General features: G+C 38.5%; 1 protein-coding gene across 5 annotated transcripts in view; it reads right to left on the bottom strand.

The window, feature by feature from the left end:
* Positions 1-2566: 2566 nt before the first annotated feature.
* Positions 2567-19343, bottom strand: part of LOC128700351 (TAF5-like RNA polymerase II p300/CBP-associated factor-associated factor 65 kDa subunit 5L) — a 37222-nt gene continuing 20445 nt past the window's right edge. For 4 of the 5 annotated variants that reach the window (XM_070100078.1, XM_070100077.1, XM_053793479.2 and 1 more), the window contains exons 3-8: positions 19180-19327; positions 14769-14878; positions 12530-12620; positions 9306-10300; positions 6909-7139; positions 2567-3294 (exon numbers count right to left, since the gene is read on the bottom strand). In XM_070100078.1, coding sequence (XP_069956179.1) covers positions 3129-3294; positions 6909-7139; positions 9306-10300; positions 12530-12620; positions 14769-14878; positions 19180-19314 — 1728 coding nt within the window. In that variant the 5' untranslated portion in view covers positions 19315-19327 and the 3' untranslated portion in view covers positions 2567-3128. Of the gene's footprint in view, positions 3295-5234; positions 5616-6908; positions 7140-9305; positions 10301-12529; positions 12621-14768; positions 14879-19179; positions 19328-19343 lie in introns of those variants that run through there. The other variant, XM_053793484.2, reaches the window with a different exon arrangement.

Genomic DNA, 19343 nt, shown 5'->3' with positions numbered 1-19343 from the left:
CAAGGTAGGGTGTGTGAAATTTGTAACATTCTTTATCTGAAACTAGCATTGGTGGAGAGTACAACAGATGAAAAGTTCGTAAGGGAGGTGAGGAGTGCAACTGAAGGTTGTAAAATAAATCTGTTGCTGTCAGGATGGGAATCTGTGTCAAAGATGGGGCCATCAGCTAGGAGGGAGGATAAAGTAAGGGTGTTAAAGCGGTGACAATGTCAGAGGTAAATTCTGCATGCTCGCTGATAAATGACAGTCCAACAGAATATGGCAAACAAAAATTGGAACCTGACAAATCTTGGTGGAATTGGGTGCCTCTGCTGTATAATCCTCCGGGTTTAGCGCTTCCCCCTTAATTATAATAATAATAATTGGGTGCCTCCCAATGAGACTTGCTCGATGCAAAGATGAGAAAGAGTAGTCTTCTGAGACCGATGATAAGATCAGGCTCCTAACCTCAGCTTGACAAAATGTAATTTATAAACTTGGACCAATGTTGCAAAGGTGGCCAGAGATTACAGCAAAATAGCCTGAGAAAGGAATATCTCTTATGAAACTGGAAGATCAAGTACTGCTGTGGGATTACACAAAAGAGGCTTCTGATATGGAAATAATGGGGAAGCTGTATAACCTTTGTTGGTTTAGGACTTCGTTATGATTACAATAATAATGGGAATGATAGACGAGAGACTTGGATAAAGCGAGTACATATCTGGATCACGTCGGGAATAAAACTTCAAGATGAGGATAGGAGACGAGTGCCTTCAGGCTGGTGAAGGACTCTTAATACAAAAAATTGGAGCTACTTTCCATTACCTTGGCCCTTTGAGGGAGGTGCTTTGAAACTGGACTTTTTATCCAAAGAATCAGAGTTATTCTCTGGATCAAACCTAATAGCACTTTGGGGAATGGGAGGTAGTATGACTTATGGGTTCAGCATTTCTCCTATGGATTATTATTATAATCAAAAAAGCGCTAAACCACAAGGGCTATACAGCGCTGCATGGCAGGAAAGAAGCGAGGGTATCAGGTGGCAAAAGGGAGATGGATGAGTAACAGGTTACGGAGAACAGCGGGGCAGTGGATGGTGAAAGGGTAAAGGGCAGCAAGAGATTGAGGTAGAAAGGTATCGTCATCAGAGTTTGTGGAGTAAATCAGTCGTTGCCAAGAAGTCAATGAGAGAGTCAGGATTAAAGGAGGGTCCATCAGCAAGAAGGGAAGGTAGAGAGAGTAGTAGAGCGGAGACGACGATGGAGGTAAATTCTACGTGCTCGTTGATAGAGAGGGCAGTCTAACAATGTGGCTAATCGATACTGGAACTTGACACTGCTCACAGAGAGGAACAGGGTGCCTCTCCATGAGATACCCATGAGTAAGACGAGTGTGGCCAATGTGAAGGCGGGAGAGAGTAGTCTCCCAACCTCGGCACTGATGACAAGAAGACGGCCAGTAACCTATGCTCAGTTTAATAGAATGAAGTTTGTTACCGAGTAGAGTTGACCAACGTTGTTGCCAACGGGTGTGAAAATGGGTAGCTATTACAGCAAAATAGTCCATAAATGGAACACCTCTATATGAAATTGGTAGGTCATGTACTGCTGACCGCGCAGCAGTGTCTGCCTGTTCATTGCCCTGTACGTCAACATGACCAGGGACCCCAACAAAAACCTATCTTTATGCTTGGTAGAGATACGGCGTAGCCAAAGTTGGATACGAAGAACTAGGGGGTGAGGTGTATCAAATTTCTGTATAGCCTGTAGAGCACTAAGGGAGTCTGAGACAACCACAAATGATGACACAGGCATAGATGCGATACGTATAAGTGCTGCAATGGCATACAATTCAACAGTAAAAATGCTAGCCAAAGATAGTAAATGCCCTCGCACTACGCTGTCTGGAAACTGCTGCAAATCCAACGCCGTCAGAAGACTTAGAGCCATCTGTGTTCTCCCATGAAAAAAAAAAATCTATAAATTACATACTGCATATAAATTTCATACTGTATATAATTATATTCATTGGGAAGCACAAGAGGGTATACAGAGTCTGGGAAATAAGAAGGTTGGTATCATTGTTGAAGAGCCATTTTGTCTAGATGCACATCAGAAACCTGTACACAAATAACCCGCACATAAGAGAGGAGCTTACGACGACGTTTCGGTCCGACTTGGACCATTGACAAAGTCACTTTGTGTGACTTTGTCAATGGTCCAAGTCGGACCGAAACGTCGTCGTAAGCTTCTCTCTTATGTGCGGGTTATTTGTGTATCGTTCCAGTCACGGTATTTTGCCTTTGTTATTTATCAGAAACCTGGTTACTGAGAGTAACCTTCCATTAATTAATGTCATGGATACAAGAGACCCATCATGATAAAGTAGGTTACAATGAAGGGACATTAGTTCCTAAAGTAGTAACAGTATAATATTTCTTAAGAAAACTTATTTCCTTACTGAGGTACCTATACAGATATACCGATACTAGGGGTCTTGGACCAATCCACTTTGTTAAAGGTTACCCCACACTCAAACTATTTTTGTATTTTAAATTGCATAAACTCAAGGGAAATCAAACCAGTTTCATATTGTTGACTGTAGGAAAATACACAGTATATATTGGACCAGTAAAATTTGTACAGTTTACAGATTGTTACATTGCTGCTGTGGGTTCTGCAAAATCTGAACAAAAGATTTCACATCAACTAAAATTAAATGAGGAATGATAGAATTAAGCAATTAACTTTCATACAGGCTGAAGCTGATAAGGTCAACTAGTAAATGACAATATGGGAAGATCAATGCTTGAATGACATATGATTGGAAAAAATAGGGTCAAATATTTATTATGAGCTATGTAAAACATAAAAGTAACTATGTTAAGAATTTATAACAATTTCTTCTACAGGTAGAATATACAAACTTGCTATGAAATTTACTTACAGAAACTACTTCAACAACTGCTAATATTAACTGCAAATGCATTCTGACAAGAGACTATAAACACTAATGCACAATCAAAACCAACAAACTATGAGGAAATGAAATTTGTATTATGGTTCTGCAGCACCATTCAAAATGATGATAATCCACAGTAAGTAGAGCCTCAGCAATGATGTAACAAATGTACCCAAGATCAGATCTTATCTCTCAACATCAACAGTAGTAACAGCAGTGAGGTAGTTATGGGCAGTAAGGGAAGTATGTAGTAGTTGTCCCCCTCCTCCATTACTACCCATTCCTCCATTTGTACTTCCACTACACTGAACCTGGCACACTTCATTTAGCTCCCATCCAGGCCCTCCATCACTGTGAATATAAATAACGAGTTGTTATTGTTTTCTTTTCAACTGTCCATCATTATCAATTATATCTACGTATATTGTCAACTAATGTAAAACATAGTACCCTATAAATTCACAAGACTATAACCCAACTAATTTTTTCTTATGTACAATTATTATAATCAAAACTAAGTGCTAAACCCACAAGGGTCATGCAAAGCTGCAGGGTAGGGTACACGAACTGTAACATGCATGATCTGAAACTAGCAAGGGTGAAGAATATAACAAAGGTAGAGTTAGTAAGGGCAGTGAGGAATGTTAAAGGAAGTACAATCAAAGGGTGTGTAATAAATCTGTTGCAGTTAAAAAGTTAGAGGGAGTCTTGTGTCAAAGGTGGGGTCATCAGCAAGGAGGGAAGATAAAGTAAAGGTGGTAGAGCAGTGATGACGTCGGAGGTAAATTCTGCATGCTCGCTGGTAAATAGGACAGTCCAACAGAATATGGCAAACTGAAATTGAAACCTTTACAATTCTCACAGAATGGAACTGGACATCTCTCCGTGAGATACCCACGAGTGAGATGTGTGTGCCCGATGCGAAGATGGGGAAGTGTAGTCTCCCAACCATGACATCAATGATAAGACCAGGATCCTAAACTCAACTTGATAGAATATAATTTGTTATGAATCAACTCAGACCAACATTGTTGCCAATGATTGCAAAGGTGGTTAGAGATTATAGCAAAATAGCCAGAGAATGGAATACCTCTATATGAAACTGGAAGGTCGTGTACCACTGACCAAGCAGCAGGTTCTGCCTGTTCATTGCCCTGAACATCAACATGACCAGGGACCCAGCAGAAAACGATTTCTTTATTTTTGCTAGAAATGCAGTGTAACCAAAGTTGTATACGAAGAACTAGGGGATGAGCTGAATTAAATTTTTTTGATAGCTTGCAAAGCACTAGAGGAGTCTGAGACTACCACAAATGTTGAGGCAGGTCTGGATGCAATGTGTATAAATGCTATGAGAACTGCACATGGTTCAGCTGTGAAAATGCTAGCCGAGTCTAGTAAATGACCTCGCACAACACAGTCCGGGAACACTGCTACCAATCATGTAGTCTTAAGTTAGATTTAAGCTTGCCCAGAATGCTCTGCATAATCATGGGCTTTCAACATCCACGCAAGTGTCACCCATTTCTGTATAAACAACGTAGCATGTTGAAATAAACTTTCTTCTTTCAACACACCGGCTGTATCCCACCGAGGCGGGGTGGGATACAGCCGGTGTGTTACTAGCCCCTTGCTCCCGGCATTTTAGTCGCCTCTTACAACACGCATGGCTTACGGAGGAAGAATTCTGTTCCACTTCCCCATGGAGATAAGAGGAAATAAACAAGAATAAGAACTAGATGGAAAATAGAAGAAAACCCAGAGGGGTGTGTATATATATGCTTGTACATGTATGTGTAGTGTGACCTAAGTGTAAGTAGAAGTAGCAAGACGTACCTGAAATCTTGCATGCTCATGAGACAGAAAAAAGGACACCAGCAATCCTACCATCATGTAAAACAATTACAGGCTTTCGTTTTACACTCACTTGGCAGGACGGTAGTACCTCCCTGGGCGGTTGCTGTCTACCAACCTACTACCTAGTGAAATAAACTTGTATTCGTATATTACATCTCTGTTAATTTAAAAACTTTAAGAAATGAGGATGATAAACACACCAGTTGTGGGTTAATGGACAATGAAGCTTAACATAAATTACATTATACATTGGGAAGCACCAAACCCAAAGGGGTCATACCGAGTTTGGTGAATAGGAGGAAAGTAGAATTGACTCAAGGAAATGGAGAGTACAGTAATTTTAATTCCTTGGATCAAGAGCTCTTCACCAGCATCAAGGCATCTCTTTGGAGGGCACAGATGGTATAGGTTCCAGAGGGGTAAAAAAAAGGCCATTTATGCAATTACAGTATAATATGAAAAGGCACAGTTCTTGATTTGGAGAAGTTTCATAATAAATACTACTACAGTACTATGGATTTAAAGAAGTGTTTAATAATACTAAGTAAAAAATAATGGTTTAAGGAAGAGGAAACCATATAATCAAGAGATACAATAATTATTAGCTTAGGGAAAAATGAACATAGTAAAAAGAAGCTCAGGTATGGGTTTTGGGAAGAGCACAAGCATGCATTTTGGGAAGAGTACAATGACGTAGTGGAGGCAGGAACCATACACAGTTTTAAGACGAGGTTTGATAAAGCTCATGGAGCGGGGAGAGAGAGGGCCTAGTAGCAACCGGTGAAGAGGCGGGGCCAGGAGCTAGGACTCGACCCCTGCAACCACAAATAGGTGAGTACAAGCATGCATTTTGGGAAGAGCACAAGCATGCATTTTGGGAAGAGCACAAGCATGCATTTTGGGAAGAGCACAAGCATGCATTTTGGGAGGAGCACAAGCATGCATTTTGGGAAGAGCACAAGCATGCATTTTGGGAAGAGCACAAGCATGCATTTTGGGAAGAGCACAAGCATGCATTTTGGGAAGAGCACAAGCATGCATTTTGGGAAGAGCACAGATGTAGGTTTAAGGGAGGTAAGAGGTATGGGCTTTATACTGGGAGCTTGTCTTCAAATTTCTCTTCCAATGTGAATCTGATTGATGGATCTACTGGATCAACATCTTCCTGTAGTTTCTAGACGTCATTACATCTGAGTGTGATCAATATGTTATTTGAATACGTAACACAGCCAAGTGATGTTGTTTGGAATAATGCTAGACTATCTGCTTCAAAGTGTCCCATAAACAGGTTAGCAAGTACACTAGTGATACAGTTTACATTAGAGAGATTTTGAGGTGTTAGGACACAAGAGCCAGTGAACACAGGGATGCATGTATGAGAGACAACATGGTTAATACAGACAGTATATGTAAGAGCTCACACAGCCACAGTATGAATTGTAATGACATCGAAATGATGATGAAGGAAGAACAGCTTTAAAAATGCTGATGGCTAGGAGCTGGGCAGTCATGGTGAGGACATCAGGATGGTCAGGCACTGACTTTAGGTGCCTGTCCAGCTCCCTCTTGAAGACAGCCATGAGTCTATTGGTAATCCCCCTTATCTATGCTAAGAGACAGCTGAACAATCCTGGGCCCCTGACACTTATTGTGTTGTCTCTTAGCATACTCATGACACCCCCGCTTTTCACTAGGAGCCCCTTAAGGGAGGTTCTTTGATACTGGTGAGGGGTTGTTGATCTAGGGAATTGGATCTGTACTCCAGTTCCATGAATTGTGCTGAATACCTTCCCCCTCCCCTCCCACATGCACTGTATAATCCCTACGAGTTTAGTGTTCCCCATGATTATAATAATAATAATAATAATAATTATAATTTTCACTAGGGGATGTTGGGGGGATGAAGCATATTCACCAACATTCATTATATAGTGGTCTTGCCACATATGCATAGGCATCATAATTCAACATGCTTTATAAAATATTTTCTTTTTTTTTAAATAAATACTAAACTCATATCGGAGCACATTTTAATAAGGTGAAGAAGTGAGAAGCATGGATCATGGCACTAAATATACCACGTATGAATGTAAAAAGCTCATATTTACCCTGCATGTGTTTGTCCAAGATGGCTGGTGCGCACACAGCCATCACTGGAGGCAGAGACTAAGAGAGCAGAGTCAGCAGACCAGCACAGGCCTACTATGGAGTCTACATGTGGTGAAATTTCTGTATTCCCATTGCCAGCCTGGTTTCCAGTACTCAGTTCGGCCATCACCCGCCCACCAGCAAGATCCCACACTACAACAGCACCATCATCACTTCCTGAAGCTAGGTACCTGGTTTGTCAGAAGGAATAAAATAATTTTTTTTTTTTTTCAACAAGTTGGCCGTAATACAAGAAATACAATACTGTGAAAAATAATTAAACTGAATGTAGATCTTATAGGAAGATTTAGATAAATTGAGCAACTGGAGTAACTGGTTTAAGAGGAAATTGAACATTACTAAGAAACTCGGACACAAAATGAGAGAAAGCAAAAACAGGCCACACAAGGAGAACATAGCATACAGTATTTTAAAACAATGAAACTGTTAGACAAAGAGAGAATACTGTGAGTAAATATAAAGAAAAGACTACTACTAGATCACAAACCTCACTGCAAGAAACTCTCATAATGTACTGTCCTAGAAACAGGCCTGCTGCAGTGTTCCTCCTTTATGTTCTTATGTTCTTAAACCTTTAAAATAACTATCAAATATGGGAGAATGAAATGCTAAGTAAAAAATCTGTGTTCAGTGCAAATGTTAAACCAAAATTGGAATATGCAGCAACAACATTGTGGTGATCCTACATAACAAATGTAGATAAAAGAGAAATGATACAAAAACATAACAAAACGACTCCTGGAGCTTAAAATTATGAACTGCATAGACTTAAAAACACTAAAAATGCACATGTTGGGTAATAGAAGAAAAAGATGAAACATGATAACTACATATCTTTCTTCTTTCTTTCAACAAACTAGTTATATCCCACCGAAGTTGGGTGGCCCAAAAAGAAAAACAAAAGTTACTCTTTATAACTTTAGTAATGTATACAGGAGAAGGGGTTACTAGCCCCTTGTTCCCGGCATTTTAGTTGTCTCTTACGACACGCATGGCTTACGGAGGAAGAATTCTGTTCCACTTTCCCATGGAGAATAGTTACTTTTTTTTTTTTTTAAAAAGTCGGCTGTCTCCCACTGAGGCAGGGTGACCCAAAAAAGAAAGAAAATCCTCAAAAAGAAAATACTTTCATCATCATTCAACACTTTCACCTAACTCACCCATAATCAATGTTTTTGCAGAGGTGCTCAGAATACAACAGTTTAGAAGCATATACGTATAAAGATACACAACATATTCCTCCAAACTGCCAATATCCCAAACCCCTCCTTTAAAGTGCAGGCATTGTACTTCCCATTTCCAGGACTCGAGTCCGGCTATATAAAAATAATCGGTTTCCCTGAATAACTACATATATAATCATAAAAAGATACAAAAAAAAAATTATAATGCAATAAATTTTTTGACTCCATCAACAGGATAAGAAAAGGGCAAAATTGTACATTGCATGAAAAAAAAAGAAAAGAAAGACAAATAATTAACAAAAAAGGCACAATACCGTGACTGGAACGATACACAAATAACCCGCACATAAAAGAGAGAAGCTTACGACGACGTTTCGGTCCGACTTGGACCATTGACAGAGTCACACTGACTCTGTCAATGGTCCAAGTTGGACCGAAACGTCGTCGTAAGCTTCTCTCTTTTATGTGCGGGTTATTTGTGTAAAGAAAGACAATATAATTTTTTCACAAATATAGTTATGGACTGCTGGAATGAGATGCAAGAGAACAAGTAAATTCTGCAACTTCTGGAAGTTTTAAGAAATTATGATAAACTAAACCCTGGATATGGGACACTGAACATAGCTCTATTTTTACAAGTACAAACTGATAAATTACATACACATTCACCTTGGTAAAGGTGCCACCTGAAGACAAAGGCCAATGAAAGTACAGTGGACCCCCGCATAACGATTACCTCCGAATGCGACCAATTATGTAAGTGTATTCATGTAAGTGCATTTGTACGTGTATGTTTGGGGGTCTGAAATGGACTAATCTATTTCACAATATTTCTTATGGGAACAAATTCGGTCAGTACTGGCACCTGAACATACTTCTGGAGTGAAAAAATATCGTTAACCGGGGGTCCACTGTATACAAGAAACCATGGAAAAAAATATGGAAATGTATCACAGTGAAAAATTACCAAAACAAAAATACTCGCACATCTTTGTTTACACACATCTCTGAAAATGTGTAAATGCACAATAGCCCTTACTGTTTCATTTCAGTATTTTTTCAAAAGGAAACACATATCATTAAGAATTTGTTTTAAAATATTGTGAATTCTCTTAATAAATACAGAACTGCATAGGGACTTTTGTAACTTACTTTCCATTTGGGGCAAATGCTACAGCACTGATGGCAGATTTATGATGGAGAAGAATTCGTGCTGCATCCCCATCTGTTATCTGCCATAGCCTAACTGTTCGATCACAAGATCCACTAGCCACATATGTACCATTAGGGTGAAAAGCTACACAATCCACTGCTTGAGTGTGACCTGCCATGGTGCGTAACGGATATGTGCAGTCCGTGGCCCATATTTTTACTGTACTATCGTACGAACCAGTAGCTACATACATGGTAAGTGGAGCAACTGCCACACACCACACAGGATAGTTGTGTCCTCTGTAAAGAGCAACTGCCTGACCACTTTCCAAATTCCAAAGGCGCATAGTTGTGTCTTCACTGACAGACAGAAGATGAGTTGAATCATGGGTATAAGCAGTGTCAAGAACTGGTCCACGATGTCCTCTTAGAGCAAAGAGCTCACCTCCACGGTTTCTTCTTCTTCCACCATTTCTTGAATCTGCCATCATTTCCTCTTCTTCCTCTTCCCTACCATCGCCATCATCCTCAATACGTGAATTGTCACATGCTAAAAGGGTGTGAGATATTCCACCTCTGGGCCCTACTACCGTGGTAGCTTTTCTAAACCCTACATTATGTACCGGAGGAGTTAACTTCCACAATTTAATAACACTATCTTCAAATCCACATGACAACAATTTGCCTTCTGCATTAACACTCGCACAACTCAAGCCATTATAGGCATTAGAAACAGTGTATACACACAGTGATGGAGGGGCAGGGTGAGCTAATCTTATACGAGCCATCACATCTTTCACTTTTTGTAGCTCCTCCTGAGTACAGTCCAACCCATCTGCTGTAGCTATTGCTGAATCTGAGGACATAGACTCTGGTGTGTGACCATTTACCAAAGCATTTGATAAAGCAGAATTTAATTCTGGGCTGCGGAAAACTGCCCCTGAACTGCCAGCACCAGAGTCATCCACTTCCACTTCTATATAGGTATTGAAAATCTGAAAGAATAATTTACTTTTTAAGAGACAGCAAACTTGATTACACTCTCATAATCATTCCTTCTCAAGCTTAAGTGAGCAATTCAAAATGTTTTAGTTAAAATAATACAGTGGTAATGATACTCATACACTTTCTCATTCAAAATATTCTTTCATGCTATTTCAGAAGCCTAAAAGTTTGAGCTTAACATCATAACATTTTCACCATACAGACACTCTCAGTTTGATACAGAGTTTGTCACATACTAATCACATATTCTCCTACTACAGAATACAGAACAGAATATTACTTCAGAGCAGAAATTATTAATTTACATTGGGGTGAAAAATCATAATCAATTAATCACTTCTGAGATTAGTGAGTTTCAACATCAATTTCTGCATGACTTATTAAGGACAATATTATTACCTACAGTAGTTTAGTTATTTTTTTTTTTTTAACAAGTTGGCCATCTCCCACTGAGGCAGGGTGACCCAAAAAAGAAAGAAAATCCCCAAAAAGAAAATACTTTCATCATCATTCAACACTTTCACCACACTCACACATTATCACTGTTTTTGCAGAGGTGCTCAGAATACAACAGTTTAGAAGCATATACTTATAAAGATACACAACATACCCCTCCAAACTGCCAATATCCCAAACCCCTCCTTTAAAGTGCAGGCATTGTACTTCCCATTTCCAGGACTCAAGTCCGACTATATGAAAATAACCGGTTTCCCTGAATCCTTTCACTAAATATTACCCTGCTCACACTCCAACAGATCGTCAGGTCCCAAGTACCATTTGTCTCCATTCACTCCTATCTAACACGCTCACGCACGCTTGCTGGAAGTCCAAGCCCCTTGCCCACAAAACCTCCTTTACCCCCTCTCTCCAACCCTTTCGAGGACAACCCGTACCCCGCCTTCCTTCCCCTATAGATTTATATGCTTTCCATGTCATTCTACTTTGATCCATTCTCTCTAAATGACCAAACCACCTCAACAACCCCTCTTCTGCCCTCTGACTAATGCTTTTATAAACTCCATACCTTTTCCTAATTTCCACACTCCGAATTTTCTGCATAATATTTACACCACACAAAAATATATAGTATAAAATACATAACATTTTCTATATCTGATAAATAACCAAATCTACAAGGGGGTACCATACCTACCTACACCTGACTTCTTACAATAAATACTACTCACCTTTTGCCCAACATTAAGACTACAAATATTTTGAGGTAAATAATGAGTGTACTGTGTGTGTATTTTACTTTTTATTGTTTTTTAACCCTCAAACTGTCCAAATGTACACCTATGTCCATGTGCTTAGCGCTCTGATTGTAGATCTACGTTTTTTTACATAAGAAAGCATATAAAATCAGACGTAGATCTATGTCCGGAGCGCTACACACATGGACGTAGATCTACGTTTGGACAGTTTAAGGGTTAATGCCTAGTTCTATTGCTAACTTAATATGTGTTAGTGTAAACTTGTTATCTGGCATTTATATGCATTTATAAGTGGAAAAAATAGCGTTCTGCTTTCCGGCAATGTCTGCTTTCTGGAGGTAGCCTGGAACCTAACCTGCCATATAAGTGGGGCCCTACTGTATTTGTACTGTACATGAATAGAGAAAATTTTTGAAAAAAGCTTGTGGTAGAATAAAAAGTAAAATGCAGTTAATTATATGATTTCATGTCTAGTCAGATCAGTTCTCATTAGTACTCACTGTTAAATTCCTTTATTTTTCTTAAATTAAACAATTTAATTATTTCACAGACTCTATAAAAATTTGATAAGTGGTTAGTCATTCTTTAGCTTTGATTGTTTATAAGTTATTCTAGGTTAAGTAATTTTACAATGTCCATTTTTAAGTCAATAAGGACTCTATAGTGTTTACTGTATATATTACAAATGGACGTGTTATTACAGTACTTAACGTTTACTATAGCACTGTACTGTACATATATATTTATGTAAATCTTTGAAAGCATGAATTTCAAAAATACTTCTAAATAATAAGAGCATTACCTACTAAGTTTCAGTTTAATCGTTTACTGTCAGATTGGTAACACTGAAGAAAAAGACTGGTAAAAACATACAGTTTGACGAGATGACAAAATCCCTTAAACTTAACTGGCAAGAATTTACAAACATGTACTACTGTCTTTCTATTTATAAAACTGACATGGGATTTAAAAGTTATTAAAACAATAAGCATCAACAAAACTCACTTGCAATAAAATTGGGTTTTCTGTAGCTTTGAGGTATCGCAAGAAGTAATTCAGAGTCAGTTCACTCAAACGCACCAGGTATTTACCACTTCTGCCAGAAAATAGTGTTTATAGTTAGAGAACATAAACTAGATGTACTTCAGTCATAGTGTGGTCTGAAAAAGGTATCCCCACATTCCATAACCCCAATCCCCTGTACCTTAAAGCACACAATTGTTAAAGTGCAGAGTGAAGCTTAAGTTGACATTAGCTTTGAAGATTTGACAGGAATACGAAGAGGCATTCACAAGTTATTGTAGAGAAACTAATAACAAATATCTTCAATAAAATGATATATTAGGATATACACGGCCCAAATTTAATAAAAAGAAAAAATACTCATATTCTAAAATACACATTAAGCTTGAAGCTGTTCAGATGTTGCATTATCAAGTTATCAGCATGGAAGGGTTGAAGCTAATCAGATGCAACACTCAGAAATTATCGCATAAATAGCAGTACAGTATTTCAAATTTTCAAATTTCTTCCTAAACAGCAAACTGGGACCTACACATGTCAAAATCAATCCAAACTTTCCTCTAAACAAGACTAACCAGTTTGTAAGTAAGCAAATAAGCAACATAGCCAGGTAACTAACTAGCTAGCATCAACAATATTTTGAAACCAATCAGAAGCATTCTTTAGTTATTGAATAAAAATTAATATCACCACTTATTAAATAAAACTAATAAGTTGGGACTTATAACACCCAACAGCAACATGAGTTTTGTGTTTAGGAGACCACACCACCAGTGGTGAAAATTTGAAGCTGATCAGATGAATCATTCTCCAGTTACGGCATGGATTCCAACAACTCCAAGTTTTTTACTGTTTTACTGCATCAATAAATCTGCCTGCATGCAAGCAAAAGTTACTGGGTACTATCTGGCCCTCAGATGTATCTGCCATTAAAAACTGAAGTGTTGGAAACACACTGAAATTTATTTAACATGATTTAATGGGAATAAAAATATCACATTATTTTACACAAAATGCTCAAATCTGCACCTAAACTCTTGAATTTCACTCTCCATTATTTTTAACATTTGAAGGTCTGCCATTGAGAATTTTGGAAGTTATGCAAGCCATTCCAGGATGCTGGGAATGGGATCAGCAACTCTGGTTATAGGGAATGCGAATATGACAAATGTTCAAAGGATCTGGTCCCCGTAATTGCACACAAGCATTGAAAATTTGAAGCAAATTAGATGAGGCATTCTAGAATTATGAGCAAAATAAAATTGAAAAGTTGGAGGAAGAAAAAAAAAAAGAAAAAAAAACTTGTAGCAACCTCTTAAAAAGTTTCACTGGGAATACCTAATAAGAAGAAATTTAATATAATAAATTTACCAGTAACTGAAAGAATACTGGAAAAACATTCTAAATGAATTACCAGTAATAATAATAAATTATATGCTAATAAATCCTAGGTAGTAGGTTGGTAGACAGCAACCGCCCAGGGAGGTACTACCATCCTGCCAAGTGAGTGTAAAACGAAAGCCTGTAATTGTTTTATATGATGGTAGGATTGCTGGTGTCCTTTTTTTCTGTCTCATGAACATGCAAGATTTCAGGTACGTCTTGCTCCTTCTACTTACACTTAGGTCACACTACACATACATGTACAAACGTATATATACACACACACCTCTGGGTTTTCTTCTATTTTCTTTCTAGTTCTTGTTTATTTCCTCTTATCTCCATGGGAAAGTGGAACAGAATTCTTCCTCCTTAAGCCATGCATGTTGCAAGAGGTGACTAAAATGCTGGGAGCAAGGGCCTACTAACCCCTTCTCCTGTATAAATTACTAGATTTAAAAAGAGAGACTTTCGTTTTTCTTTTTGGGCCACCCTGCCTTGGTGGGATGCGGCTGGTTTGTCGGAAAAAAAAAATGCTAATAAATAAATTGCTGTAAATATTTAACAGTTTAGGCACAGTTCTCACTAGTATTAAAATCATACACTGGGTAGGCATCCCTCAGACCAATTAACTCAGATGAAATCAGCCTATGAGGTTATCTCAGTGTCCCTAAATGAATTTTATTTCTGTGCTTAAGGCTTTCAAGGTATCCAAAACTATTCAATTCATCAATGTTCCAGGTTGTATAATAGTGAATAGTTTACCATGAAACTACGAATATAGGATGGTGGAAAAATGAGCTTTGTGAACAAACTGAAAATTAAAAAATCAACAACTTACTTGAGATTCTGAATGATAGGAGAGGAGTTCATATCACCAGATGCATTGATGTTAGCTGCATTTAGCACCTGTGATAGAGTATTTTCATAGTCCCGATTCACCAGGAATACCTGCGAAGAATAATACGACTATCAAATGAAAACTAAACATTGAATATACATTAACTTAGGGTGGTTTGTTATATTTTTAACTTCCCTTTTCAGTGTGGTAATAATACTGTAAAGCAGAGGTGAATAAAGTACTGCATTCATAAATTTATTTGTATGGTGTTTGCAATTTCTGTGAATAAATAAATGGAGAAAGATATGATTCATCAGTTTATGTCCCCATTCATTCTTATAGTTTCTCCAATAAAATTTATAAATGTCAGATTTCAAATTTGCGTCATGTCAGCCTTCACTAATATCTCACTCTTCTGATCATTTTTCAGAGACAAAATAAAACAAACCTATTACAAATACAATAAATATTATTACTACATTCATGGGGAAGTGCTAAGCCCATAAGGGTCATAGAGCACCTGGGGAATGGGAGGTAATCAGGTTAGATTCGAGGAAGAGCAGAATAACCCCAATTCCTTGGATCAAGGGTCCTTTACTAGCATCAAAGAACCCTCCAGTGAAGAGAAAACTACAATGCTACAATATAGTAAACAGTAAACAATATGAAGAAGAAATACAGTGGACCCCCGCATAACGATTACCTCCGAATGCGACCAATTATGTAAGTGTATTTATGTAAGTGCGTTTGTATGTGTATGTTTGGGGGTCTGAAATGGACTAATCTACTTCACAATATTTCTTATGGGAACAAATTCGGTCAGTACTGGCACCTGAACATACTTCTGGAGTGAAAAAATATCGTTAACCGGGGGTCCACTGTACTTCGAAGGCTATTTTCTGATAAAGTCAGTATCACAAGCTTTCTTTTTTGTGCAGTGGAAGTTTGAACCTGGCAAAGGATAAGGTAACTTTCTTAGGAAATGTAGTATTAAACCACCTGAAATTTTTTTTTTTTTTTTTCAACAAGTTGGTCGTCTCCCACCGAGGCAGGGTGACCCAAAAAAGAAAGAAAATCCCCAAAAAGAAAATACTTTCATCATCATTCAACACTTTCACCACACTCACACATTATCACTGCTTTTGCAGAGGTGCTCAGAATACAACAGTTTAGAAGCATATACGTATAAAGATACACAACATATCCCTCCAAACTGCCAATATCTCAAACCCCTCCTTTAAAGTGCAGGCATTGTACTTCCCATTTCCAGGACTCAAGTCCGACTATAAGAAAATAACCGGTTTCCCTGAATCCCTTCACTAAATATTACCCTGCTCACACTCCAACAGATCGTCAGGTCCCAAGTATCATTCGTCTCCATTCACTCCTATCTAACATGCTCATGCACGCTTGCTGGAAGTCCAAGCCCCTCGCCCACGAAACCTCCTTTACCCCCTCTTTCCAACCCTTTTGAGGACGACCCCTACCCCTCTTTCCTTCCCCTATAGATTTATATGCTTTCCATGTCATTCTACTTTGATCCATTCTCTCTAAATGACCAAACCACCTCAACAACCCCTCTTCTGCCCTCTGACTAATGCTTTTATTAACTCCACACCTTCTCCTAATTTCCACACTCCGAATTTTCTGCATAATATTTACACCACACATTGCCCTTAGACAGGACATCTCCACTGCCTCCAACCGTCTCCTCGCTGCTGCATTTACCACCCAAGCTTCACATCCATATAAGAGTGTTGGTACTACTATACTTTCATACATTCCCTTCTTTGCCTCCATAGATAATGTATTTTGACTCCACATATACCTCAACGCACCACTCACCTTTTTTCCCTCATCAATTCTATGATTAACCTCATCCTTCATAAATCCATCCGCCGACACGTCAACTCCCAAGTATCTGAAAACATTCACTTCTTCCATACTCCTCCTCCCCAATTTGATATCCAATTTTTCTTTATCTAAATCATTTGATACCCTCATCACCTTACTCTTTTCTATGTTCACTTTCAACTTTCTACCTTTACACACATTCTCAAACTCATCCACTAACCTTTGCAATTTTTCTTTAGAATCTCCCATAAGCACAGTATCATCAGCAAAAAGTAACTGTGTCAATTCCCAGTTTGAATTTGATTCACCATAATTTAATTCCACCCCTCTCTCGAACACCCTAGCATTTACTTCTTTTACAACCCCATCTATAAATATATTAAACAACCATGGTGACATTACACATCCCTGTCTAAGACCTACTTTTACTGGGAAGTATTCTCCCTCTCTTCTACACACCCTAACACCTGAAAATATGGACAGCAAAATGCAGGACTTCTTTACAACACAAAAGTGAGAATCGCAAAGATCTTGCACTCTCATGTGATGCAGCAAAACAAAGAACTACACTGCATGTAAGAACCTCTATCTTTCTGAACTTTTCCAATTTTAATTGAAGTGCTGAAAAATAAGAAGTTTAAACATTTTTGAATACCAGATTCTTAGTACTATATATAATATGGCACATTTATCCACTACTGTATTGATTTCTAGTTGTTGTTTTTTTATTAACAAGTCGGCCGTCTCCCACCGAGGCAGGGTGACACAAAAAAGAAAGAAAATCCCTAAAAAGAAAATACTTTCATCATCATTCAACACTTTCACCACACTCACACATTATCACTGCTTTTGCAGAACATAAGAACATAAGAACGAAGGAACACTGCAACAGGCCTACTGGCCCATGCGAGGCAGGTCCAAATCTCCTACCGGCTTAAGCCAATGCACCCAACCTAGTCAGGTCAGGTCACATTGACTTAAAGGAGGAACACGGCAACCGACCTGGTAGCACAAGCTATCAGGTCCAACTCACACCCACCCACATCCACTCATGTATTTATCCAACCTATTTTTAAAGCTACACAACGTTCTGGCCTCTATAACTGTACTCGGGAGTTTGTTCCACTCATCCACAACTCTATTACCAAACCAGTACTTTCCTATATCCTTCCTGAATCTGAATTTTTCCAACTTAAAACCATTGCTGCGAGTCCTGTCTAGGCTAGATATTTTCAGCACACTATTTACATCCCCTTTATTTATTCCTGTCTTCCATTTATACACCTCAATCATATCCCCCCTAATTCTACGTCTTTCTAGAGAGTGCAGATTCAGGGCCCTTAGTCTATCCTCATAGGGAAGGTTTCTGATACATGGGATCAACTTTGTCATCCTCCTTTGTACATTTTCCAGAGAATTTATATCCATTCTGTAATACGGTGACCAAAACTGTGCAGCATAATCTAAATGAGGCCTAACCAAGGATGTATAGAGTTGAAGAACAACCTGAGGACTCCTATTATTTATGCTTCTTGATATGAAGCCAAGGATTCTATTAGCTTTATTGCGAACACTTATGCACTGTTGTCTTGGTTTCAGATTACTGCTAACCAGAACTCCTAAATCTTTTTCGCAATCCGTAATATTAAGATCTACATTATTTAGTTTATATGTGGCATGGTTATTGTCCTGTCCAACATTTAGAACTTTGCATTTGTCTATATTAAACTGCATCTGCCACTTCTCCGACCACTGCATCAGTCTATTCAAATCTTCCTGGAGTGCTCGAATGTCCTCGTCAGAATGAATTCGACGGCCTATTTTGGTGTCATCAGAATACAACAGTTTAGAAGCATATACGTATAAAGATACACAACATATCCCTCCAAACTGCCAATATCCCAAACCCCTCCTTTAAAGTGCAGGCATTGTACTTCCCATTTCCAGGACTCAAGTCCAACTATATGAAAATAACCGGTTTCCCTGAATCCCTTCACTAAATATTACCCTGCTCACACTCCAACAGATCGTCAGGTCCCAAGTATCATTCATCTCCATTCACTCCTAACACGCTCATGCACGACTGGTAAGCCAGCCACCTCCATGTAGTAAGTTCTAGGTATTTTGGATGACTAGTTAATCAGTGTTGCAAAACAACTAGGAGCTGCTCACAATATGTATATATTGTCTGTCTGCTCTGAGTCCTGGCAGTGGGAAATAGTGCCTGCACTCTGGAGGAGGGATGGGGATGTTGCAATTCAGGTGGTCACTTGAACTGTGTTATCCACTTACTACTGGTAAGAAAACTACTGAATGAATAATGGTGAATGTGTTTTTTTGTGTGTGTCGCTACTTTAGAAGGAGACAAATGATGTAGTGTAAGGGGGAAAAAATGTACGTGACGAATGTTGAGGTTAAAACCATATCAAATTTTTTGTGGTAAGGACAATAAGAGATATGTTCTCAAAAACATGCCACCATTAGATTTATAAATGAGCAAAATATTTAAGATTCATGATACTCAGATTTAAAACCCAGTGGATAGAAGCAATCTAACCTGGTAGTGCTTTACAAAAAACTTCTTAGCTGCTTGCCGCCCTGTGCCAGCCACCAGCTCCAGGTAAAGATGAATGAATAGAGGAAACAGCACTTGTGACAACTCTGATCGACAGGGTTCACTTGCCTCCATCATCCATGACTTAAGCCTTAACAAAACAGATT

The sequence above is a fragment of the Cherax quadricarinatus genome, chromosome 71 (assembly GCF_038502225.1).
Source record: "Cherax quadricarinatus isolate ZL_2023a chromosome 71, ASM3850222v1, whole genome shotgun sequence".
Lineage (NCBI taxonomy): Eukaryota > Metazoa > Arthropoda > Malacostraca > Decapoda > Parastacidae > Cherax > Cherax quadricarinatus.
Note: the sequence above shows the minus strand (reverse complement) of the source record. Positions and strands in the feature narration are given on the sequence as shown.